This window comes from Acomys minous, assembly GCF_964271855.1.
Source record: "Acomys minous genome assembly, chromosome: 5".
NCBI lineage: Eukaryota > Metazoa > Chordata > Mammalia > Rodentia > Muridae > Acomys > Acomys minous.
This window is the reverse complement of record NC_140494.1, coordinates 14,612,633-14,636,625: the sequence shown is the minus strand read 5'-3', so window position 1 is coordinate 14,636,625 and position 23,993 is coordinate 14,612,633. Positions and strand designations below refer to the sequence as shown.

Genomic DNA, 23,993 nt, shown 5'->3' with positions numbered 1-23,993 from the left:
CTGGCTTCCACATGCATGTGAACACACACACACACATGCATGCACACATGTGTGCACGCATGCACATATAAAGTATATAGGGACAACAGCAGCACTTATTCATAGGAACAAGTAAAATCTATTTCTTGCTTCCTCGCCCCAGGTTTTCATATACACTGTCAGTTCTGGTTCCTGCATTTCGCACCATCCAGTTAATTTCCAGGCGTTTTAGAGGTCGTTACAATAGGTGAGTAAAAGCAGAGATCAGAAAAAGACATTAAAAACTGCTGCCAGGAGTGTCAGCAATTGACACTTTTAATTGAACACGAATCCATAAGAGGCTGTACATTTCGCTGTGCTCCTGTAAAAATGCCTTGATTTGTCTAATTTGGAGGAACTTTAGAGAATATGTGGTATATATGGTACCTAACAAACCTGGGTGGGCAGCCTCCTGTTTTTCTTTTTCCATTGGCATCTTCAAAGCAAAGTACCCCAACGATATGATTTTTTAAAAAGACCAGTTTGCCTTTTTGTCTTAAGCAGGTGTCCTTTCTTACAAATTAGCCTCCTCTGCCCTCCCTCTCCTGAACTAGGGAGGATCCTTCAAAATTCCTAACAGGCAGCCCTGTGGAGAGATGGGAGGGAAGGGAAGGGAAGGGAAGAGAGAGAGAGAGAGAGAGAGAGAGAGAGAGAGAGAGAGAGAGAGAGAGAGAGAGACAGAGAGAGAGGAGGTGGAGGGTGTCTGGCTGCGTACATGTGGTACAGGCAATCAGAAAGCTCGCAGAACAGGCAGCATAGTTCTGTGATCTTCCTAAGTATCAACCCTGCAGGGAGCTGCGCCTGCAGTCTAGTTGGAGAAGAAAAGTAGATTTGGGGGACGACAGAGAGGCCAATTCCTAAGTGAGTTGGTCCTCGCTTACCATGAGGGCATCTGCTGATCTCCAGTGACTGCCTGGTGCCTGCTGGTCAGCCTCTCTCTCTCTCCCAGACACTTGCTTGAGCAGAAGAGACACACCTTTCTGCAGCAGGGAAAAGCCACTGACCAGATTGCAAGCCGGTAGGTTGTGACATTCAGCGTGTTTATGCAGCAGAATTTGCTGAGAGATGCAAGGGGGGGGTGGGGGGAGGCGCAGGGTGTTGGTCGGGCTGGCTGATTTATCTGCAACGGGGAATGAATGTTTTATTTTAATTGTCAGTTCAAAGCAGAATTGTTGCCTATGCTAAGGTGGCAGCTAGAATTGCTGCGTTCCAGCGTTGCGTTTGTGTTTGATGCCGTTTCTGCATGCAGCTTAGAGAAGCTAGGCAGAGCTCACCTTTAAATAACCTGCAGCTTGCTAATGCGCCTTCTGCTCCTTATGGTTTTTTTTTCTTTCTCTTCCTAAGCACAGTTCCCACCCCATCTTCCCAACATCCCCCTGCCCTCCTCCCCACCCTGTGGGAAATGTGGCCTAGCTTCACCTTGAGCCCTTGGCTCCTTAAGTCTATGTGTCCTGCTGCTTTGCCCTAGGTGCCAGTAGATGCTCTGCGGCTGCCCTGGGCCCAAGCCGACTGATTTAGTGGACACGGCTGTGCATGGGAGTCTCAAGCAGCGACCATGGCAGTGCAGCTGGTGCCGGATTCCGCTCTCAGCCTGCTGATGGTGAGTGTGCTGCTAGGGAGGAGGTGGGGCCCCGGCAGGCAGTGCCCACTCCTGCCTTCCCCTGCCTCAGGGGCTGCTGCTTAACTGCTGCGGCTGCTGCCATGACTGCAGACATGTAAAGCACGGCTCTGTTCCCTCCTTCACAGGCTCCTGTGAAAGGATTTCTTGGGTCAGAGGATTAGCGTGACTAAGCACTCTCACGGAAAAGAAGCTGTACATTTGCCATTTTCGAAACTTGTTGCTGAATGCTATTTCGAGAGATGCGCTTACAAACAGGTGCTGAGGGTGCCTCCGAATAGATCCCAAGGCGCCTCCCCTTCGTGCTCAGCATCTTTCACTCTGGGTCTTTTGAATCTAAATTCAGACACTTGTGTTTGTTTGGTTTCCTTTCCATGCCAGCTGTGGGATTTATAAGAAGATTATTTTAATTTTTTGTTTCCAGACCAAATGAATAAGGTTATCTTCCTAGGTTCCTCTAGAGAACCCAGGGTGTTTCAGGGTGGCCCTTGCGACGGTTCAGCTGCCAAGTTAATGGGCCCTTCTCTCCCATCTCCAGTTGGCAGGGAGACACTGGCATTTATATGTATATGAACTGCTGGCCTACTTTAGACTCCTATGGTTTTTATGACGCTAAGAAAACTGTTGCTTACAGAGCTTTGAAGATCAGTAGCAGCACCTTGCAACCCGGTTGGCTTTTGACTTGACCCTAGGTTCAGTTTGCTTTGCTGTCTTGGTGGCCCCTCCCTCCTCCTCTGCTGCCCAGTAGTTCACAGGCCTTGGCAACGCTACCTCCGGAAGAAGAAGGCTGCGTCAGCTTGGCGTGGGAACGTACCTAGCATTTCCTCTGGAGACTCTATGAGCAGAGCCTAAGTGCTTCGGCTGTGTGTATTGATTTGTGTTTTCTGACTGAGATGGGAAAGTGCAGCTTGGCGACGGTTGATGAGTTTATTAAGGCGACTTGGAGAAGTGGCTAGAGAGAGCTTGCCTCCTGGGCGGAGAGCCGCATCAAATTGAGAGGGACATGCCTCTTTATGCTCTGTTAAAATAAAAATAAAAAAGGCATTTGGTTCACAGAGTCAGCTGAATTGCCAGAAACTGCATGGGTCACTCTGTCTTCTAGTCTAGCAGAAGGAGAAATTAAAAAGAGTGGGAAGGCAGTGTTGTAACTAATATTCATTAAATGGCTTCACTGCTCACTGATGCTAATGTGCAATATTGCTACGTATTTTATTCTCTACTGTGGGTCAAATAAGTGCATGGCCAAAGTTGTTAAGTTTCTATTATGGTTGCTAGCACTATACTTCAATGTCTGTGAAGAGTAGGATGCCCCGAAAAATGCTGAAATCACAGAACAAATGCAATATATATATATATATATATATATATATATATATATATATATATATATGTATGTATATGTATACACACACACACACACACCTCTCTGTAGTGCATATGCATACATGTTGTATAATATTACTTAGTAGATATAAACCCTGAGGTATGTTCATAGAGAGGAAAAAAAGTTTGTTAGGCCTGCCTCTCTGCCTCTGCACTGAATGCTCCTTGATACTTAGATATATGTCTGTTTTTACTATGAGACCCTGAAGATAAGTCCTTAGTACTCAAGCAAAACAAAGCTTTGTGTCCCACCCTTTGGGGCTGCCCCCGCCATGAACAGCCTCTCAGGCTCCTGATATTAATATTCTCTTGGCTATCTTTTCAGTTCAGAGTCCATCCTCTGCTTGCCAGGGCCCCTCGCCTAAGATCTCTGCCTAACAGTCACCTCCTGCCTGGGTTAAAGGACTGTGATCTTTTCCTTCTGGGAAGCTAGGAAAATGGTCCAGGACTCAGCGATGGACTGTTAGATCAGAGCCCCCAGGAACACACTGCTTGTAATCCGAGGCACTCTGCGTTTTTCCAGTTCATGTTAGGCTCAGGGAAGATTTCCCCTATGGACTTTGGTGCTTTTCGCCTTTTTATAGGGTAAATTCCAAAATGATTGCTTCCTTGATGTGTTTTGGTGACAATTCTCAAAAATGTATAAGCGAGTGTTTAAGAAAAGAAACGGGAAGAAGAGGCCATTTAGTGGAGCCGCCTTAGGTGGCAGCTCAGGAAGGAAGCTTATACCATTATTATGTATTTGCTCATGGCTCATGAATCAGCCAATCAGCTCTCAGTAATTCTCAAGCATCTGCTCACTGGGGAGAGTAGCACAAGCAGTGGTTCATGAGGGCAGTTTCAGGGGAGGTCAATACCGAGTGGGCGGAGTGTAGTTGTGGTTTACTGCTGTGGAGACTTTGGGCTGCAGGAATTACACGACTGAAATGTTTATTTGGTTCTGGAAGCAGCAGGGTCTGGACCATTAAAGAGCCCTACATTCTGTCTCCAGCTTTGCCACTTACTGGTAATGTTGAGTATGTCACTTCCTCTCTGTGTCCTGGTTATGTCATCCGCTGACTGAGAGGCTCTAATCTCTCAGGCCCTTTCTCTCTGTTGGGAACAATTTAAGGTCTGTAAACATGCTCTCTAGGATGGTGCTCCTAAAGAGCCAGCTTGAATATTTTATTCAGTGTTGCCATATTTTTTCTCAACCAAGCACATAAACAGCACTGCTTTTTTTTTTTTAAAGGTGGGATTTGTTCCCACCCATATGGCTTTTCTGCCAGAGCAAGTGTGTTTCAGATCATTAGCTGGTTGTTCTCACATTCCTGTCAAGAGCTCAAGCCGCCCACAGAAGTCTGCTTTATTCACCTGGACCAAAAACCCACTGACCTCAGGGCGGAGCCTAAGGTACCATTCCCAGTTGGATGTGGGTCATTTGGGAAAGGTCCAGTGTTGTGTGCTTACCCTATGGAAGGACTGTACAGGTCCTTCAATAAGGGGTGGGAAGTGACAGATGTCTGTGAAAGTTGGAGCAACTCACATAATAGCAGAATGGTGGAGTCATAGAGCAGATAGGCCGCAGGGAGAGGATGTCCTCACAGCACCAGAGGCTCACCTCCCCATCAGTGTAGAAGCCCTGGGAATCCAAAGAAGGCACTGCTTTGTCCCCCATGTTGCTGCATAAGACTCATTGTAGAGCTATTTGCTGTTTGTCATTTTTTTTTGAGGTGACACAAGTTCAGGAAAACTAAAGGCTAGAGCATGCTGGCACCCAGGGATTTGTGATTGAGGGATTGATGTTAATATGGGGTACTGCTGTGTAACCCAAGCTGTCCTGAAACACTTGCTCCTCTTGCCTCTTTCTACTTCTTGAGGTCCAGGCTTACAAGCATGTGACGCCGCACCTGCCTTGGTGATCACTCATTTTGTTCATTCGGAATATGGATGTGTGACTGAGAGGGTACCAAGGTAGTCATATGCCACTCTGTTCCTTAGATTATGAAGGCGCGTATCTTTGAGATAGGAAGGTTAAAGCATTTTTTAAACTTTTTTTTGTTACATTTGTGTATGTGTGTCTGTGTGTATGTGTGTATATATACATGCATGTATGTCTACATGCATGTGGAAATCAGAGGACAAATCTTAAGAGTCAGTTCTGTCTTTCTACCATGTGTGTCCTGGGGAGCAAACTTAGGTCACGAGGCTTGGCGGCAAGTGCATTTACACTCTGACCCATCCTGACAGCCCTACACGAGTTTTTGGATTAAGTCAAGTGGCTAAGCATAATGACAACTATGCTTTTCTATAAACAAACTGTGTTTGCATATGTTACCGAATTTCTTCCAATACTTTTTTTTTAAAGACAAAAACACATGGTAATTAAGCATGGAGAACCTGTCAATGTTCATACACCTGACATTGACGGCCCAGAGTCTCAAAATCGAGGCTCTCTGCTATAGCATTTAAGCAAAGAATTTCATGCCCAGAGCCTTCTAACACTTTAAATGAGCACTTATTTGCCCTGGTCTCAACCATTCTTTATTCCCAGTGTTTCCTGCCACAGAGTCCTGCCATCTTGTTTAATGTCTGTCATTACCTGCATACAAGATTAAAAAGGTGGTACAAGTTGCTAAGAGATTCCCATGTTGACACTAGCAGGAAGAACAATATTCACAGCCGTAAGAGAGTCACCGAGAGTCATCAGGCTGTCAGGGTTCCATCTTTCCACTGTATTCCGAAGAATTTGCCAAGATTGTTTTCAATAGTAGAGCTATTTAATATGCAAAAAGCTCAAATTCACAAGTCAGTGAAATTAGTAAGTGACTCTTTGCAATGAAGGAAGGAAGCGAATAAGGTTACCTGGTTTCTGGCCTCCTTTTGGAACACAGGGGCTCCCTTATTTTTTTTTTTTCTAAGCATTTTTTTTCATATAGACATCTTCTTTTTAACTATTAGTTGCTGAATCCGTATCCCGTATAAGGAACATGAGAGCTAGCCACTGTCTTTAACACACTTATGCCTGAGTTGAACAAGGCAGGGTAGTTTCCTGAGAATAAGAAGGCAAGTTCTCTAAGTGAGAAATGTATACGACAACTTGAGAGAGTCACGATTGTGTGACAACTAGATGCGACGCCACAGTACACATCACCAAGTGAGCCTGGGATGAAGGGCCTGGCTTCAAAGGCCCTAGCACATACCCAGACTGCAGATATGGCTTTGTGAAGCTTAGGTTAAAATGCTGAAGAGTAGATGGCCAAGAGAGGGAATTTGACGTGAAGGGAGTGAGTAGATTTTAATGGAGTCTGGACTGTGTTTCGTGCATGAAGAACTGGCTGCTTTGGGTAGAGTTTTCTTTGGAAGAGAAACGGTTACAATGTCAGGAGGGAAGATGAGGAATTCTTGGAAGAGTACTGTGGTCCTCAGCTTCCTTCTCCCTCTGACCAGTGACAGGTTTACTCAAAGTTTATAATGGACTCTCCCTGTATCCCAATGGCAAAAGGTAAATAGAAACAGCTCTGTCTCAAGAAATCATTTTAGCTAAAGTAGTAGTGCTTCTGAGTCACTATTCTAATTTTTATGCTTTCTAAAGGGATTTTGTGTCTGTAGCTTTGCTAAATGTTCTCCATAATATAGGAAAGTCAGGAAATGTATCTCCCTGTGTGTGAAGAAGCTAAGGTCCGGAGAAGATAAACTGCTTGCCCAAAAGTTTGTGATGATGCTGAGCTAGTGTCCTGATACTTAATGATAGTTATCATAAATTTGAAAAAGCAATATTGATAACCTGTATAGAAAGTTAAAGAATAACAAGACATATACTTCTAAAAGTCTTTTCAAGTCTGGTTATCCAACCACAGCTTGTGAGTGTTTGGGTATGAGGTAGCGATGGTCATTAATGCCATATATTTCCTGTTTTACTTAAAAATAGGAGAGCTGTTTGCAAGTATCTATGGGAAGTTAGTCATTTGGTGCTACATCTAAGTCGGTGGCTTATATCCTTCTTAAATTCAGTTATCTATCTCCTACCATTTGGTTTCTTTATTTACATCTTGATATTAGTGAATTTTAGCTAGCACTTAATATATAAATGCACCCCTTTCAAAAGATGAGATTTTATGTCAATGACAATAAAACTCAGATCAATTTTTGCTAGGTTTGTAAAAGTTCATTTTCTATCCTATCTGTCTTATTATATTTAAATAACAGAGGCTTGCTCAAACATAGCCTTGCTCTGTAAAAACAGAAAAAAGGAATTCACTGAAGTACATAACTGAGGGTCCTTCTCCCAGAAGCATCTCCAGGGTTACCAGTCCTGAGTGTTAATGAGCACAAGTAAGTAAGCAAATTTTTCCTCAGCTGGTCAAGGCTTACATATTCTCTCTGGCCTTCTGGGTAATGGGCTGGCCCTGGGCCAATCACAGGCTCCAACAATGGAGGTTTCTTGCTATGCAGGTTGGATTCTGGTTCTTAGACCTCTGAGGAAGCAAGAGGTATATCAACTGGATGGTAATTCCACCCAATCAAATGGAGTAGAGAGGGCAGCTACCAAACAGAGAAGGGTAGTATTCAGAAGAGACGAGGGGAGTCTGGCAGTACAGAGACAAAGATGCCCACTTACAATGCTCTTTGTACCTTAGACGCCATAACAGTGCTCCAGTAAGATTAACAAGAGAGATAAAAAAATCAATGAATTCCCATACCACAGGTCAACTTCCCTTCAAAACAAATGTGTTTGGAGAAATCAAATTGTTTGATTATTTTCTAGATTGAACAAGTCTCAGCATCTGTAAAATGAGAGAGTAATTACCATATAAGTCTTGAGATAACTCACTGAACTATTCATGCCAAGTATTTAGCACTGTTCTTGGCCCAAAGAAAACACAGGTTCAGTGTTAGTAAGTGTTTGCTTTATCTTAAGGTAACATAAAATGACTATCTGTCTATCTATCTGAATGTATCCCCTCATATTTCTGCATAAGCCAAACTCAAAAAAAAAAATAGTAGTTGCCCAATTCTTCCTCAGCACCCGAGTCTCTAGGCAACAAATGATCACTTCTGGGTGAATGGCCAAAGAATGTTGGGAAAAAGACGTTCCCAGGGTCATGCAAACCAATCCAGTAGCACACAGATTGAAATTTACATTCCTGTCTTAAATAACCAGCAAAACTTTCTTACCCTCTAAAGATAAATGACTAAAGTATGGGCAGCAATATGTTCTCTCTGGCAAATGTCAGATGCATGCCTTTCAGAGCTGCTACACATGATTGGGGCGGCTGCAAGTGCTTCTCCGCTAAAAATTAATTGCATGGCTGCTTTGCAAAGCTTAATAGCAGTTTTGGAGGACATATGTTGTGAATATAGGTAGCAGTTTCTCATTGAATTCTGCGCCAGGATGTGCTGTCTAATGTAACATACGGTGTTTAGCCTGGTCATAATCAAAGGTCCTGGAAGCTGGCTTAACTAAAACCATGTGGTAAATATCAAGCGAGGAGAACCGCATTCCAATGTCAAGGTAACAGTGACTGGCGACTCACACTGTATTACAAGTGCTCTTTACAACCCTGGATATTGAAATCTCAGTCTCACAGTCCAGACCTGGAGAGCAATTTCCTGAGTGGTAGATCCAACTCATCTCCCCAGGCAACGTCATATATACCCACAAAAGTAGCTATCATCTGCGTATTAATGGTTTCCAAATCGTATCTTTGGCACAGACCTGGCCCCCAGGCTGTGATGACTACAAATCCAAGCTTATCAGATATATTCCCTTCTTCATCCCTCAGGTGCCTCAAACGCAGCCCTTCCCCCCCCCCCCGACTCCCTGCAAAGATGATTTCTGGTCTTCTCCCTGGTCCATATACTCTTAGTTTGTTGGTGGTGATGCCATTTCGCCTGCTGTTATGTGGGACTCACTTTTGCCTCCTTGCTGTCTCTCATCCACTCTCATCTTAGGCTAAGCAGCTTCAGCTTTCTCAGACTCTGTCTAATCCAGTTCCTCCTTCTCCTTACCCTCCTTCTCCTTAATGTAAGCCTACATCCTTCCTGGGCTACCTGTCCTGCCTCTCACCTGCCACCTGCTCCTAGTCTCTTTGTACTGTCGTCTGTCCTTGAGACTTTTGCCAAAAGGATATTTAAAAAAAAATCAAGGCTGCCATTTTCCATTGAAACTTTCCACTGGTACCTGACTGTACCTGAGTCCCACGCTTTTAATATTCCACATTAGTCATATAAAGATCAGGTCACTGCCAAACCATGTCCCCTTCCCACTGCTCTGACCTTAGCTGCCCGCCAGCCTCATTGCTTTACGAAGATAATACTCTGATAAATGAGTTTCAAGGTGACTGTCATTTTGGAACAGGTTTATGGAATGTGCAATCAAGAGATAAACACATATTATTGCAGTATAGCCATTTATTTTCAAAGAAGTGAGAAACACTGTATAGATTGTAAGTATACTGGATCATATGCACAGTCCAGTAACATGATGGCTTCTGTCATTGTCAAGAGGAACGCATTGTACCCAATTGTATGTGCTATACTTTTATCCAGCTGCCAGCACGGAAAGCTTATTCATACCAGAGTCATCACAAACCCAGGATGCATTACACTTCTGCTCTAGGGTGGCTATGTGTCACTCATGATAGGAATTTACAGCTCCGCTATAACCTTAAAGGGCCACTGTCCTTTGAGCAGTCAGTCCTTTCTTGACCAAATTATTACATGGTACACAACCGTGCTTCTGTCCACCAATGACACACTTACACAAGACTGATAACTTCCAAACAGATGCTTTTTGTGACTTCTTTTATTGCTATGTGGTATTTAGCATGTGTATCTGTTTTCCTTCATAGGCTGTGTCTCACACACCGAGTACGCCTCATCTTCTCACCTAGGGCATCCCTAGGGAGCAGGAATCCTGTTCCTGCTCCTCTCTGGTACCTGGGTCCTGGTACGGGCTAGCCAAGTGCTCTGCCACTGATCTATGTGTGTCTTCGGCCCCTCACACCCTTCAATGCAAGAGATAAAGCACAAAGCAAGACAAACAAGGCTTCTGTGAGCACCAAGCTTAGAGTCTCTTGGGGGAAAGCAATGAGACAGGTTAAGTATAAACAGATAAGCCATCAGGAAAGAAATGCCTTATATCTAATTCAAATAGTGATTTTTTTTCAGACAGTGTCCTGTTGACAGCTTTTTATGGGTGGTGACAGAAACCTTGTGGAGGTGCCAGAGAGCTGAAGAGGGGGTGACAGAAGGAAGACGTAGTAACACGTCTTAACTGGAACTTTCCAACAAGGGCAGAAGGTCTGGGGCCGGGGGTGTTTAGCAGGCTCTAGAACCTTATACTATATGAATTATATTTCATAGATTAAGGAATCAATTGATCATTTTCCGGAAGATTAGCCCTGGGCCAAACTTTAGGGGACATTTTACGTCCCTGTGGAAAACAGTCCTTTCCCCAAAGCCTATGTCTCACAGACAAATTAGGATTACAGAAAATGTTTAGAAAACACCATACAGTAGGAAGGACCCCCCCCCCATATCATAGACAAGGGTGCTAGTAGTGGGTACGAAAGAGTCCAGAAAGGTATATTCTAGAAATCTCGTCAAAATAGAGTTGGTGGAAGAGAGAAAAAAATTTTTTTCCAGGAGAAGATCGCAAGTTGGGTGAAGGGAGACTTGGTGTGAGATTGGCAGGAGAGGTTCTGGCCTGAGTGAAGCTGAGGATTTGTGTCATGAGCAGGAAGGAAACTGGCTAAGTGAGTTGGGACCAGGTGACAGAGCACATGCTCCATCCTCTGGGCAGGACCTGCGTTGGAGCTGTCTGCACTTGGGAGACAGATTCTGAGTTTCCAGACAAGAACAGCTGAAGGGCTGCTGTGTAGCTTTTGAGGTTAGTTTGCTAGACAAAAGTAGAGCGCAGTAGGAGAGCGGGGAGAGAAAGCCAGTACAGAGTCAATTGCTGGGATTTGGGGGAGTAGTGGGATGAGATGAATGGGGGTGAATAACAGGGATACTCCTGGGGAACAGTTCCATGAGGGAGTCCAGCTGAAACTTCAGAATGCCGGCAGTGAGACAACAGGGAGTGTGACACCTACGCAGCACACTGGGTTGGGGAACAGGGTTTGAAGAATTATAGAGTGTAATTCACTTGGCCCCACTGGATTGAAGGGGCTGTTCGCAATAAAATTTTCTGGCAGGGAGGCCTGATTGGCAGATGGCAGGTGGCAGGACAGGCTACAGCAGGCCAGTAATTACATTTGGGCTGGGAGCAGGTCTTAGGTGACACAGAAATCCCAAAGAGAAGAAAGAGCAAGCTAAGTCTGAGTGGGAGCATCAGCACACCTGGGATTAAAATGAGTTTATATGGGCACATGATTGAAAGGCAGCATTTGAGGAAGATCAATGGTACCTTGACTTTTTTTTTCTTTTTTATTAATTAATTATACATCCCAATTGCAGTTCACCCTCCCTCCTCTCCCTCCACTCCCTCCCTCTCTCCTCTCCTCCCCTTCATCCTCCAGTTCTCCCTTTCTCCTCAGAAAAGGTCCAGGAAAAGGGAGGCCTCCCATGAATCTCAACCCTCTTTGGCATATCAAGTTGTAGTAGGACTAGGAGCATCCCTTCCCATCGTGGCTCGGTAAGGCAGCCCAGTTAGGGGAAAGGGATCCCAAGGTGGGCGACAGAGTCAGATATAGCTCCTGCAGTTAGGAGTCCTGGTGTGAGGACCAGGCCACACCACTGTTACATATGTGCAGCAGGTCTAGGTCTGCCCCAAGGATGCTCTCTGGTGATTTGGTCTCTGTGGACCCCTTTGGGCCCAGGTTAGTGGGTTCTATATGTTTTCTTGTGGTGACCTTGCCTTCTCTGACTCCTTCAATACTTTGTTCTCTTCCATAATATCCCCCAAACTACTCTGCCTAGTGTTTGCCTATGGGTCTCTGCATCTGTTTCCATCAGTTGCTGGGTGAAGCCTCTCAGATGACAATTATACTAGGAAGTATAGCAGAATATGGTTCATACTGTCAGGGGTGAGCACACATTTTCTCTCTCTCTCTCTCTCTCTCTCTCTCTCTCTCTCTCTCTCTCTCTCTCTCTCAGCATAGGTCTCAAGCTGGGCCAGTCATTGGTTGGCCTTTCCTTCCATTTCTGCTCCATCTTTACCCCTGCCTATCTTGTTGGCTGGAGAAACTGTGGGTCTAAGGTTTTGTGGCTGAGTTGGTGTCCCAGTCGCTCTTTTCTGGTCACAGAAGGCGGCCGGTTCAGGCTCGCTATCTCCCATTGCTAGCAGTCTCAGCTAGATTCCTGTGAGTTTCCATTGTCCTGGGTTTCTAGCTCCTCCCAGAGATACCCGCTCTCATTCCCGTACTCTCTCCCCATCCTCTGTCCCTCAGTCCTCCCTCCCCTCGATCCTTCCTGCTCCCCTCCTGTCTCCTCCCCCACCTGGTTCCCTGTACGCCGTCTACCCATGATGTCTATTCTATTTTCCCTTCTCAGTTAAATTCAAGCATCCCCCACCCCCAACCCCAGGCCCTCCTTGTAACTTAGCTTCTTTGGGTTTGTGCGCACGAATGTTGGAAATCAGCCTCGGTTTGGGATCATCAGAAGTCATCAGCCACCTTTCTGCCTCTGCTCCCCTCTGTACCCCCCACACACCGAGCTTCTTGTGTGAATGATGGCATCAAATCAAGTCCTCTGGCTGAACAGCAGGCACTTTCCTCACTTAACTATCTTCCCAAGCCCCAAAGAAGTCAGTTTTATTTTTCCTAGGGCAAAGACTCTGCCCTTCAAATTTTTAGATTTCCCTTCATACTATCCACCCGGGAGTCATGCGTTTAGCTTTGTCCTGTGTCACTGAGACCATCCCGGGTGCATGTAAATCACTAGAGAGAGTCTGATTTGCTTGCTCTGTGACCTCTAAGGTCACAGAGTTTAGTTCTTATTGATTGTGGAAGCTGATAAAGCAATAGCCCTGCTTCTTTTACATGCTTGGTATTTAGACTAATAACTTGCTTTGTGCCTTTATTGCCCATGTGTCAAGGTAAAAGAGGGTACATAGTTAGGCGCTAAGCCTCAAATGTTCTTTTTCCTTGTGAGGTGCTTGAGTGTAATTGAGCTGTAATGAACATGGCTGAGGTCATTTCCCAAGAATTAATGAACAGGAGTTTGTGTTGTTGGCCAGAGGCTGGTTCTTCGGTCATTAACCCAGTTGGTCATTAATATTGTCCAGGAATGCTTTACACCAGGCCATTACAGCCCGCGCCATATGCTGCTACCACAGGGAAACAAGAGCATTACCTGTGTCAATAACTATTTGTTTTCTTTCTGTCCTCATGACTGCTGGGGGGGCAGTTCTTTTAATACTTCTTTCCAAAGGCCTGAAGCAGCAAGGTCATGAGGCAGAGAAAGGGAAGGGAGGAAAGGAGAAGGGAGGGATGGGAAAGGGGAGGGAAGGGAAGAAAGTCAAGGAAGAGAAAGGCAGCACCTAGGTAGCAGAGCTGAAGCGGAGGGCTTAAGGAATTCGTGTTCCTTTCCATGTTTGTATCTTACAAATTCTCCATTAAAGTATATATTTTAAAAAACTCAGGCTCTTACCTGGACAGGAATGTGGGATTTGCAGAGTGAAATCTCTGATTGTTTTGTAGACTACGAGATTGTGTTCTTTCTCCCAAAGGAGCAGGCATTGGGTCATTTCTCTTCCCTTTCCTGACTTGCTTTCCCATTTTTCTCTCCTCTTTTCCCCCATCCTTTTCTGAAACAATTTATGGAGGATGTTAGTCAGAGACATTACAGTCAGTGCTGAGGGATATGTGTATAAACATCACCTGGTCCCAGCTGTCAAGAAGCTTAGAGTTTAGTTAGAAAAGCCAATAAACAAATAACATCGACGCAGTCAGGTAAATATTATGATGATATAGAGCAAAGGAGTGTGCCACAAGGACGTCCAAAGTGGCTCCAGAGGGGCTGGTAGGGTTTTGTTCTGTGGCATGGTCTCACTGCAACCCAGGTTTGTCTGGAATTCACTGAGATTGCCTCAGATTAACATTATCTCCCCGGATATGCTGGAATCATGGTATACACTACCACACCCAGCCTCTGGTGAGATGTGAAGGGGGTTGGTGAGTTTGTGGAAGCCATGGGTGACAGTGGGACATAGATCTGAGTATACGGAATAGCAGTCACTAGTGCAGGTGAAGGAGTCCCAAGTCCCAGCAAGTGTGTCACATTCTTGTACAGAGCAGACAAGAGGTAATAAGAAGGGAAAAGCCAAAATTGGCTTGAGGGAAGACACTAAATACCTCCTGAATATGTGGTAAGGAATCTGAACATTGTCTGGAATTTCATTGGCAATCATCACAATTTTAAACATGGGGTGACTTGATAAGAGCTAAGCTGTAGAACTGTTACTATAGACATTTGGTCTGTGTTTGTATACTTGGTCCCCAGCTCAGGGAGGACCTTGAGATGGGGCCTCTCTGGAGACAGTGGGGGATGTGGAGATTTCTTAGCATGGTCCTACTTGCTGTCTTCTCTCTGTTTCCTGATTGTGAGATGCAGCGTGACCAGTACTCCTCCTCACTCCTGCTTCCCCCTGACTCCACTATCATAGACTGTATCACTTAAAACTGTAAGCCACAAGAAAACCTCTCCCTCCTTAAGTTGCGTCTTGTAAGATGTTTGCTCACAGCAACAACAACAGCAACAAAAATTAATGCAGGAGAAAATGGGTTGAAAGAAGCAGTGGACCCAAGGACGAGGAACCTGAATTTAAAAGGCACAAACTTGAGAAGTAAAGTGGGCATGCCTGAATTGAGGAGCCAATGCGTTTTCATGAGCTACATGTGGGAGGAGGCACAGTGGGAGACAGGGAGAGGTGCTTCATAGTTGCTCCCATTAAGAAGCAAAATAAAATAAAGACTTGTTCAAAGGGGCTTTAAAATAAAGTTCTCAAAATTGTGGTGTGTGTGTGTGTGTGTGTGTGTGTGTGTGTGCGTGCACATGCACACACACACATACACCTGCCATGGTGACCATGTAAATGTCAAAAGACAACTTTTGGGACTCAATTTTTCCCTTCTGCCTTGTTGAGGCAGCATCTCTCTCCTTGTTTCTGCCATTGTACAATGTACTACAGGCCAGCTGGCCTGAGAGCTGAGAGCTGATAATTTTGTAACTGCCTACCATCTCCCCCTAGGAGGGCTAGGATTATAGATTGTGCATCGCTGCAGCTGACTTTCTATGTGGCCTCTAGAGACTCAGAGTCACCAGACTTTTACAGTAAGCATTTTTATTCACTGAACTATGTCTATGGCCCTAAAATAGGATGCCTGTTGGTTTGCACATTAGGTCATAAGGCAAAGCTATGCCCAGGTTCCACCCTGTTCTCATCCCTGTAGGAAGTTGGGTTCGACTCTTGCCTATAAGCCTTGTGTCCCTGCTGACTTCCCTCACAGGATCCTTCCACTTATGACACCTGTTCTGTATGCTTCTTCATTCAAGCCTAAGGAGAAAGAGAAAATTGGAGTGATAAATTCCATTTCTTCATTCAAGAGATGGAGAGTCCTGGCAGGGGACTTCCTGTAGTTCCATCACATTGTAGAAGCAAGAGGATAAGAGACCAAGAGGTGCTAAATGTACCCTTTTATAAAGACACCCATCTCCCTTGTGAGGGCAGAATCGTGATGGTCCACATCACCTCAAAAGGTCTATTAATATAGTTACAATGGCCATTAGATTTCAGTATGAGTTGTGGAGGAGACAAGCTTTCAGACAAATGGTAGTCTTCATTTTTAGCTAGCCCTTAGATGGAAGGCGTAGAATGACGTGGCTTAGCTGGGCCAGTGTCTGCTGCTCTGGCTGGGAATGGGCTCATTGCCACAACCTTCCGTAAGGAGGAGAGTGGTGCTGGTATGGGCAGCCTGGAGTGGTTTGGGTGTGAAAGAAGAACAACTCATGTAGAAGAACTTAGGGGAAAAGGAGGTTAGTGTAGGGCTACTGAATTTATTAAGGACAATGACCATGACTCCATCACCATTGATTTTTTTTCAGCTCTTACTTCAGTGCCTGGCACATAGCAAGTGCTCAGAAACATTTTTCATGTGAATAAAGATGTCCAGGAAGAGATTCTATTAGAATTTCATGGTACAGACCAGGCAATGGGACGGTGAGTTCCAGCTGAAGGAAACATACACACGCACGTATACACACTCGCATATATATATATTATTATTCTAACTTTGAAAATTTGCTGCAATGTATCATTATAATATATACATGATATATACAATATACATTATATAACATATATGTGTATAAATGTGTATCATGATACATTGCAGCAAAGTTTAGAGCTTCTGGAGAAAAATTCCAAAGTAGAGTGAGGCAAGGAAGAAGGTTACAGAGATGAGGAAGCTGAGCCTGTAAATGGTACAAAAATTGAAAAAAAAAAAAAAAGAATGAAATAGTCATATTACATTTTGCCTAGGTTAGTTGTCCAATGATATGTAGAAAACTACTGAAGGAGTAAAGATGGGAAATGGACAGCCAAATCAGAAGTGCTTTGTGTTTGGTTTTATATATGACACAAAAGAATGGTCAGACACGACTTATATATCATATAGACAAATATGCAAATTTATATATCATATATACAAATTGGCATATTTGATATATACTTATATATGAAGTATACAAAAGTAATATACTTATATATATACATATATTACATACATATATGTTAATTTTGTTTATTTGTGTTGGGTAAGGAGGGTAGATATAAGAACTGGTTTCAAAGGTCTAATGCTACCTGTGTTTGGCATATGTTCATTTCAGAAACTTGAGTCCAGTTGAGATGGTCATTTGTAGATGGACGTACATGTGGGAAACTGGGGAAGACTTCCGGGCTGGGTGTGCATGTTCAGAATCTCAGCATTCAGATGATGGCTAAGTGAACATGAAAGGATGAAAAGGGGTAGGCTGGAGCATCTGGGAGGCATGGATGAGGCACAGAAGGGAAGGGCACCAGGAGGGGCTGTCTGAGAAGAGAAAAAGAAAAACAAGAGAAGGATGTCCCAGACAGTACACTGTGTTAAATGAAAGGAGAGTAGGGATTTTTTTTTTTAAAGAACAAAGACAGACTTAAGTGCAGCAGAAAGATTATGGAAATTAAAAACCAAAAACCACCAAGAAGATTTATCAATCTGGATGGCAGTGAGGATCTTATGATGAGAAGCTCTGGCAGTAAAGTTGACTTGAGAGCCATGTTTACAAGTTAATATTACAGAGGGGATATGAGGTGAGCAAGGAAATAGGCAGAGAAGGCCTTTCTAAGAGATAGGGGGCGGAAGAGGTTGAAAGACACAAGGTAAAGTTTTCAGAGTTGGAGAAATAGGTTAGAATTACTGACCCAAGAAGGGAAGCCACAGAGATTAAAGATAAAAATATAAATGGGAGAAAGTTGGCAATGCGTAACTCTAAGAAGACAGAAGTGAAGTGGTTCCAAGTGTCATATCTATCACATCTACATTCAAAAGCAGAAAGAATAACACCGAAGAGAACTTTCTCCAAATCTTTCCTTTTATCAAAAAGCAAAATCTCTACCTAAATCTTCTCAAACTACTTCTCCCTCCCTCCCTCCTTCCCTCCCCCCCCCTCTCTCTCTCTCTCGCTAGATCAGAATATTGTATGTGATATATTGTAGGTTTCTCACTCAGTTCTGTGCCACGATTCTCTCTCCAAAATTATTCGCTAAGTTATAGAGGCCAGAGAGCTAAGAATGTACTTCCTAGGCTGTCTTGCAGCTAGGGTTCAGTATATGATCTGGTGTCTACTAGCTCACTGGTTTCAGACTTAGAGGAGTAAAGTGGGGCAACCTAAAGCAACAGTTACAGGTTCGGTTTTCTTAGAGACAAGTTGGAAAAAGTATTTTATTTAATAGATAAGCTCTTACAAAAGTGCCAGTGACTGGCCTTTAGTGACAGAGGTAACGCCTATCAAGGGTGGTTGATGTATTTTGAGAGGCATGAGGTATGGTTGAGCATTCATCGCAGTTATCTGATTCCCCAATATTGTAGTTTATTTTCCTCTGTGATAAAATGCCTCAACCAGATCAGCCTAAGAGATAAAGGATTTGTTTTGGTTCACACTTGGAATTAGTGGAAGGGAAGGGAAGGGAAGGTGTCGGGAGCTTAAACAACTGTTCACAATGCGCTCCAAGTCAAGAAGTGAGAGCTGTATGCACACATGCTCAGTTTCTTCTCCACTTAGGCAATGCAGACTTTCCTGCCCAGGGAAATGGGCCCACCCATAATGATGATAAGTGTGCCCACACTGATGAGTATAATCAGGATCATGGCCATACGCACACTCAGAGATCTGTCTCCCGGGTGATTCTAGATTCTGTTAAGTTGGCGATTAAGATTCGCCATCACTCCTACATGTTCTCTTTCTGCCACCCAGTATGTGTGCATGTGTATGCATGTGTGTGGTATGTTTGTGTGCAGGTGTTCCTACCAACGGTGACACATGCAGAGAGTAGAGGTCACTTTTAGTTTCTTCCTCAATCTCTTCTCCAATTTAGATTTTGAGATGGGGTATCTCTCACTAAACCTGGAGCTTGCTTATTTAGCCTAGACTGGATGGCTAGCCATCCCTGGAATCTACCTGCCTCAAATCCCAGTCCTAGGGTTATAGGCCTGTATGAGTTATGCCCAGCTTTCCATGTAGGCACTGAGGATCCAACCTCATGTTCTTGTGCTTATATGATAAGCACTTTACCCATGGAGCCAACTCCCCGGCCGTATATTCATATATTCTTCCCTCACTGGTACCTGGCCATAGATGCCTTTCTGCTTAAACTAATTAGTCTGGGCTTCATTGTCTATAGCTATAAACTCTAAACAAAGGCCTCTGTGACTTTCCTGGAGGCGAGGGAAGAAGTAGCTGACGATTTTAGTCTCTTCTCATTGCAAAAGGGAAACATGCTAATGGCTACTACATAGACAACGAAACCCACTACCATATGGGTAAACATAGCCATAGTAGGAATGCAAGTAAATAGACAGCATATACAAATGTTCTTTTTCACTTAGGTCTTGAGTTTTCCAGAGAAAGCCCAGAATACTCAAAATATAGTCATTGTTCTGTGAAAGTGGTTCATATAAAGAGTATGAAACCTAGCCTATTTTAATCTCTTGCCACTGTAGGCTTCACCACAGTCATGTCCCCTGTCTAGATCTAAGCATAATGGTAAAAAATTAGTTAGAATCTGATGAAGAAAGAAAGAGCAAGCCACTTTTTAAAAGTGAGTACTATTCAATTATGATCATATAGACAAAACGTAGTATCATAAAGATTTAAAAGCTTTTGTAGATATTCAGCCATATGCGTTTTCATTCTAAGTCCTATGAAGTGTGAATATCTTTATTTGAAATTTCCTTTTTTGGTTTCAGAAATAAAAAAAACTTTCATAATTAAAATACAAAGAACTACATAATAAAAATGAGCTTCCCTCCCACCCCAGGTTCTGAGTTCCTTGTGTGTCTTTGCAGAAATCCCCTGCACATGTGCAGCCTCTTTCCTTGTCAGTCCCTACAGCCCAGTCACATTCTTTATAAAGGCTGAACCGTTTTTGTTACATGGATGACTCATAATATATTTAATAGTCCCTCACTGGTGGGCATTTAGGCTATTTTAATATATTGTAATTGCAAACTACCCTACAGTGATGTTCATGTGCAGTCATCTTTGTGCACATGCCTGGAGCAGGGCATGGGACAGCATTCTGGGTGTGGAAGGATAGATCATGAATATATCTGCTTAATTTTTTATAAATATTATCCAATTACTATCTTCAAACAATGCGCCATGCCAATTTTTAAAAATTTCTACTTTAGAAGCTCTAGATCAGTAAGAAGTAGTTTGTACGAGCTGGCCGGGAGGGTGTAGACTGTGAGAGAAGTGAGTTGGTCTCTAAAGGGTATTTATAATCTTACTGTATAAACAATTACAGCATTAAATGTCTGCAAAATTCAAGTGGCAAATGAGCTGAGAATATCAATTGCACATCTGCCACATCTCAAAGGCAGATGGCCTTTTAATTTTATATCCCAAGAATTAGACCCAAATTTCATTCCCTTCCTCAGATCACTCCCTCACTTTTTTTCACTTTCACTGAGAAAATGGATTGTCACACTTTTCAAATATCAAGTGATTTTTAACATAAATTGCCAGGAAAACTATCTTGCATCTCCTATAAGCAAATATCAAGGGTTGATTGACATTTAGCCCATGAACCCATAAAAGAAACACTGCAAGACACTACCGCATTGTCAGGGACCTTAGAATCTGGGTTGAGAAATCACCACTTAAAACCAACTGGTGACATGCCAGATGAAGAGGAGTAAGTGCTCTGCTGTATAATTTAACTAACCACACTTGGAAAGACAAAGAAGGAAGAGATTGTTTTTCATAGAAACGGCTGTCAGAGACTCTTAGGAGACAGATGGGTGTTGGCTTGGGCTGGGGCACAAGAAAAAGACAGAAAGGCAGGAAGAAGGAAAGCAGGGGCCAAATGGGACTGAGTCGTGTATGGGCTGGAGGGGGAATGTATAAGATTATGTAAATATGAGAGGGCAGAGAGGGGCTATGTAACAAAACACCCTGCTTGGAATGAGTAAAAGGAGCAACATGGAGCCAATACAGCCAACTGACATGGGCATTTGATGAGGTGCACACTGTGTGCAGAATACTCCTGCGGAATCGAACTGCCCCGTGCGTGGTTTCTTGCACACAGCAATGAGAGTTACAATTGACATCTTAGTGTCAAACCAGGTAATCTGACTCTTGTGTTCAAAGCTTGGTGAATTTACCTAAATGTATTGAATTCACAGGGATTGACAAAGCTGTTTTCTGGTTATCTGCCCAACAAGGATTATTTCAAAGAAGACTTGGGTGGTGGTGGGAGTCATCCAACAATGAATGGGAAGGCCAATGCAAGGTCCCAAGTATGTGACCACAATGGGCTCTGTTTCTAGTGACTGGTAGAGAGTGACACTGCTGGTTGAATTCAGGCTTGGAGATAAGGGGTGGGGGTCAGTGGGGGGAGGGAGGGAAGGAAGGAAAATCTTTAAAGGAACCTTGTAGATGTTATTCATAATACCCAGCCTCCATGCTAAGTACCAGAGGGAAGTGCAACACTGTCCAAGACAGTGCTCCATTTAGGGCTTTTCAATGTGGGCAGGCTGAGAGCACAAAGAGAGGAATAGCAAGGCCAAATAATGGGAGAGCCAAAGAGAGATAGGCAGAGAGGCTGTGGAGAGTTAAAGAAGAGGTCTCAGATGACTAGGGAGTCAGCGTAACTAACACACAAAGTGTTGGGCCCTGAGGAGGTATTACAGCCCAATTTCTAGTGTTGAACAAGAGTGGCTGGGAGAGTGATGCCACAGTATGGAAAAGAACAAGGACAGAAGAAAGCACAAGTGTGTTGGACAACAGCCAGTTTGATGGGCATTTAGGTGAAATACAGGGACAGGTGGAAGGAAGGTATATGCAATCAGACCAGAAGAGATTTTCCTTTAGTCTCTGTATTTTCTTTTGTTCTACTAGAAGGCAGGTGTCAGAGAGCTCACCGTCCCCCCCTTCTTGGTTAGATACATGTGAACATGTGGTAGTTGGGGGGGCATACATGTGAAGGCCCAAGTTTACCATCACTGTCTTCTTCAATCATTCTTTACTTTAGTGTTTGACATGGTCTCTCCCGGGACCTGAAGCTTACTGACTCAAATAGACTGAGTAGCTAGCAAGCCACAGGGCTCTTCCTGTCTCTACTTCCATAGAGCTGAGATTATGGCCATAGGCCTGACACCCACACCATGGGTTCTGGGTGAGCGGGGGTCAAATCACACTCATGTTCTCATGTGTATGCATGCCAAGTGGTTTGCTGACTGAGCCGTCTCTGACGCTCCAGAATGCACTCTTAGTAAAGCGTGGCAATGCCACGGACACTCTTCCACTCAATGCCTCCAGTTCTTTGAAGAAGGCGCTGGCTGTTAAACCTGAGACTTAAAAGCGGCACAGTAACTACTCTGAGATGAAAGACATGTGCGGAGGGAGAAGCATCTTTGAATTTAAAAAAAAGAATCCACTATTTCATGTGAAGGCAGAGCTGTCTTTCCCACCCCCCCTCAATCTGCTTCTGCATAATTTTAGTCTATTTTTCTAATTATGGCAACTGAGCAAGAAAAGTCCCAACTGCTCTTCGCATTCTTACAACTTCTTCTCAAGGAAAAAAAATAAATAACTTGGAAGTCCATATCTATGCCAGAGAATATGAAACAAAGACAGGGTGTTAATTTTCTTTGTGTAAGTTGTCTTTGGCACATTTCTTTCTTTTCCCTGCCCAAGGAATTTAAAAAGAGTAGCATTCAAGACCAATTAAAGGGATTTGGACTTGGTTCTGAGTTTGCAGTTGGTATCAATCAATTGTGCAATTTGGCCATCAATAACCCTTCCAAAATGGCTGCATTTAACTGTAGCCGAAGGATTAGAAATGAAACTTCAGTGAGTGAACCCTCCTTTGTCTGAAAGACAGAGCTTCAAAGTGCTGAAAGTTTGCAGGGGGACAGGGGGATGGAGTTTCTTTGTTGTTTGTATTTGACAAGGAGAAAAATGTGGCTTGATGTGCCTTGGATACTTGGCCAGTGAATTTTGGGCACCACATCTCAATGACAGAATCACAATGAATTGAGTGGAGAGGAAGAAAAGACAGCAAGCAGGGCAGGAAGTAGGAAACTGAAGGTAGGACTGTGTAAGGGAGTACTGTGCGCCAGGACCATTTTAAGGAGGCACAAGCATCGGTTTCCTTCACTGTGCCGTAACACCAGCTCTGCTGAGACCAATTCCCTGGCATTCTCTAGAGCTTCTGAGAAAGGATGCTGGGAGAACAAATGAATGCCGTTGATGGAGGCTTCCCAATTACCACTCCCTATTTCTGAAAGTCCTCCACCTGAGCTGACTGCCTGTCCTACAAGTTATCACCTTGGAAAAGGACTGCTCCTGAGTCTTCCCTCCAGTTTTCTCCTGTGGTTAACAAATGGCAGAGGTGTTCCAGTGGGAGAGAGGGGGTTCTTCCTTGAGATCGACATAAAGCGTTGTTCCTGGGGTGTCTGAGAGACAAGACTTAGAGTGTGCTTATGTTCATTGTTTTTCTAGCTCATTTTTTTGGAGTCTGGTCCTCCACTGGAGACCTTCATCTTTATTGGCTGATAGATCTCCCTGCAAAGCTCTGTCCCTTCGTGACATGCTGATTTCCTCCATGAACGTTTTCTCTGATTTATCCTTGGGTTCAAATTAGAAACTTTCTAATGTTTATTATGTTCCTGGTGACAGTGGACTGTCAAAAAAATCCCCAAAACATAGCAAAGAAACATATGAGAAGTCAGACACCAAGAATAAAAGAAGAGATTGCCATTCAAGGGCAGTTAAAAGGGGGGCTCTGAGTCTACAGTTTGTATCGATCAATAGCACAATTTCACCATCAATAGCCTTTGAAAGGCTCTTCCAAAATGGCTGCATTTAACTGTAGCTGAAGGGTTAGAAATGAACCTCCGATGGAGAGTCCTCTTTTGTTTAAAAGACTGAGCTACGGCTTACTGGAAATTGGTTTTTCCCTTCATTGTTCAAAGGACCATTTGTCAATCGACAGTGCATAGTAGTAACAGGGAAGAGTACGAACATGTGCCTTTGAGAAATATGGCTTTGCTTCAAGTATGGCAGAAGGGAGGAAGTAGGATCTTCCTGAAACCCCAAAAAATATCTTTATGCATTATGAATTTCCTAAATTCTCTCCTCAACTCTTTTTCCAGGTTCTCTTTTCCTTCATAACCTAGTCCCTGCCTCACCATAAACACATTTCTATAGGTTGAGAGTTTCAGATATATACGATAAACTAGAGAGTTTCAGACATATAAGAAAAACTATATAATTTGGTCAATGG

General features: G+C 43.7%; 1 protein-coding gene across 2 annotated transcripts in view; it reads left to right on the top strand.

The window, feature by feature from the left end:
• Window positions 1–726: 726 nt before the first annotated feature.
• FRMD4A (FERM domain containing 4A) overlaps window positions 727–23,993 on the top strand; it is a 586,135-nt gene continuing 562,868 nt past the window's right edge. The window contains exons 1-2 of one of the 2 annotated variants that reach the window (XM_084781779.1): window positions 727–1,036; window positions 1,487–1,618. In XM_084781779.1, the coding sequence (XP_084637905.1) occupies window positions 1,574–1,618 (45 nt within the window). In that variant the 5' untranslated portion in view covers window positions 727–1,036; window positions 1,487–1,573. The remainder of the gene's footprint in view (window positions 1,037–1,486; window positions 1,619–23,993) is intronic. The other variant, XM_084781777.1, reaches the window with a different exon arrangement.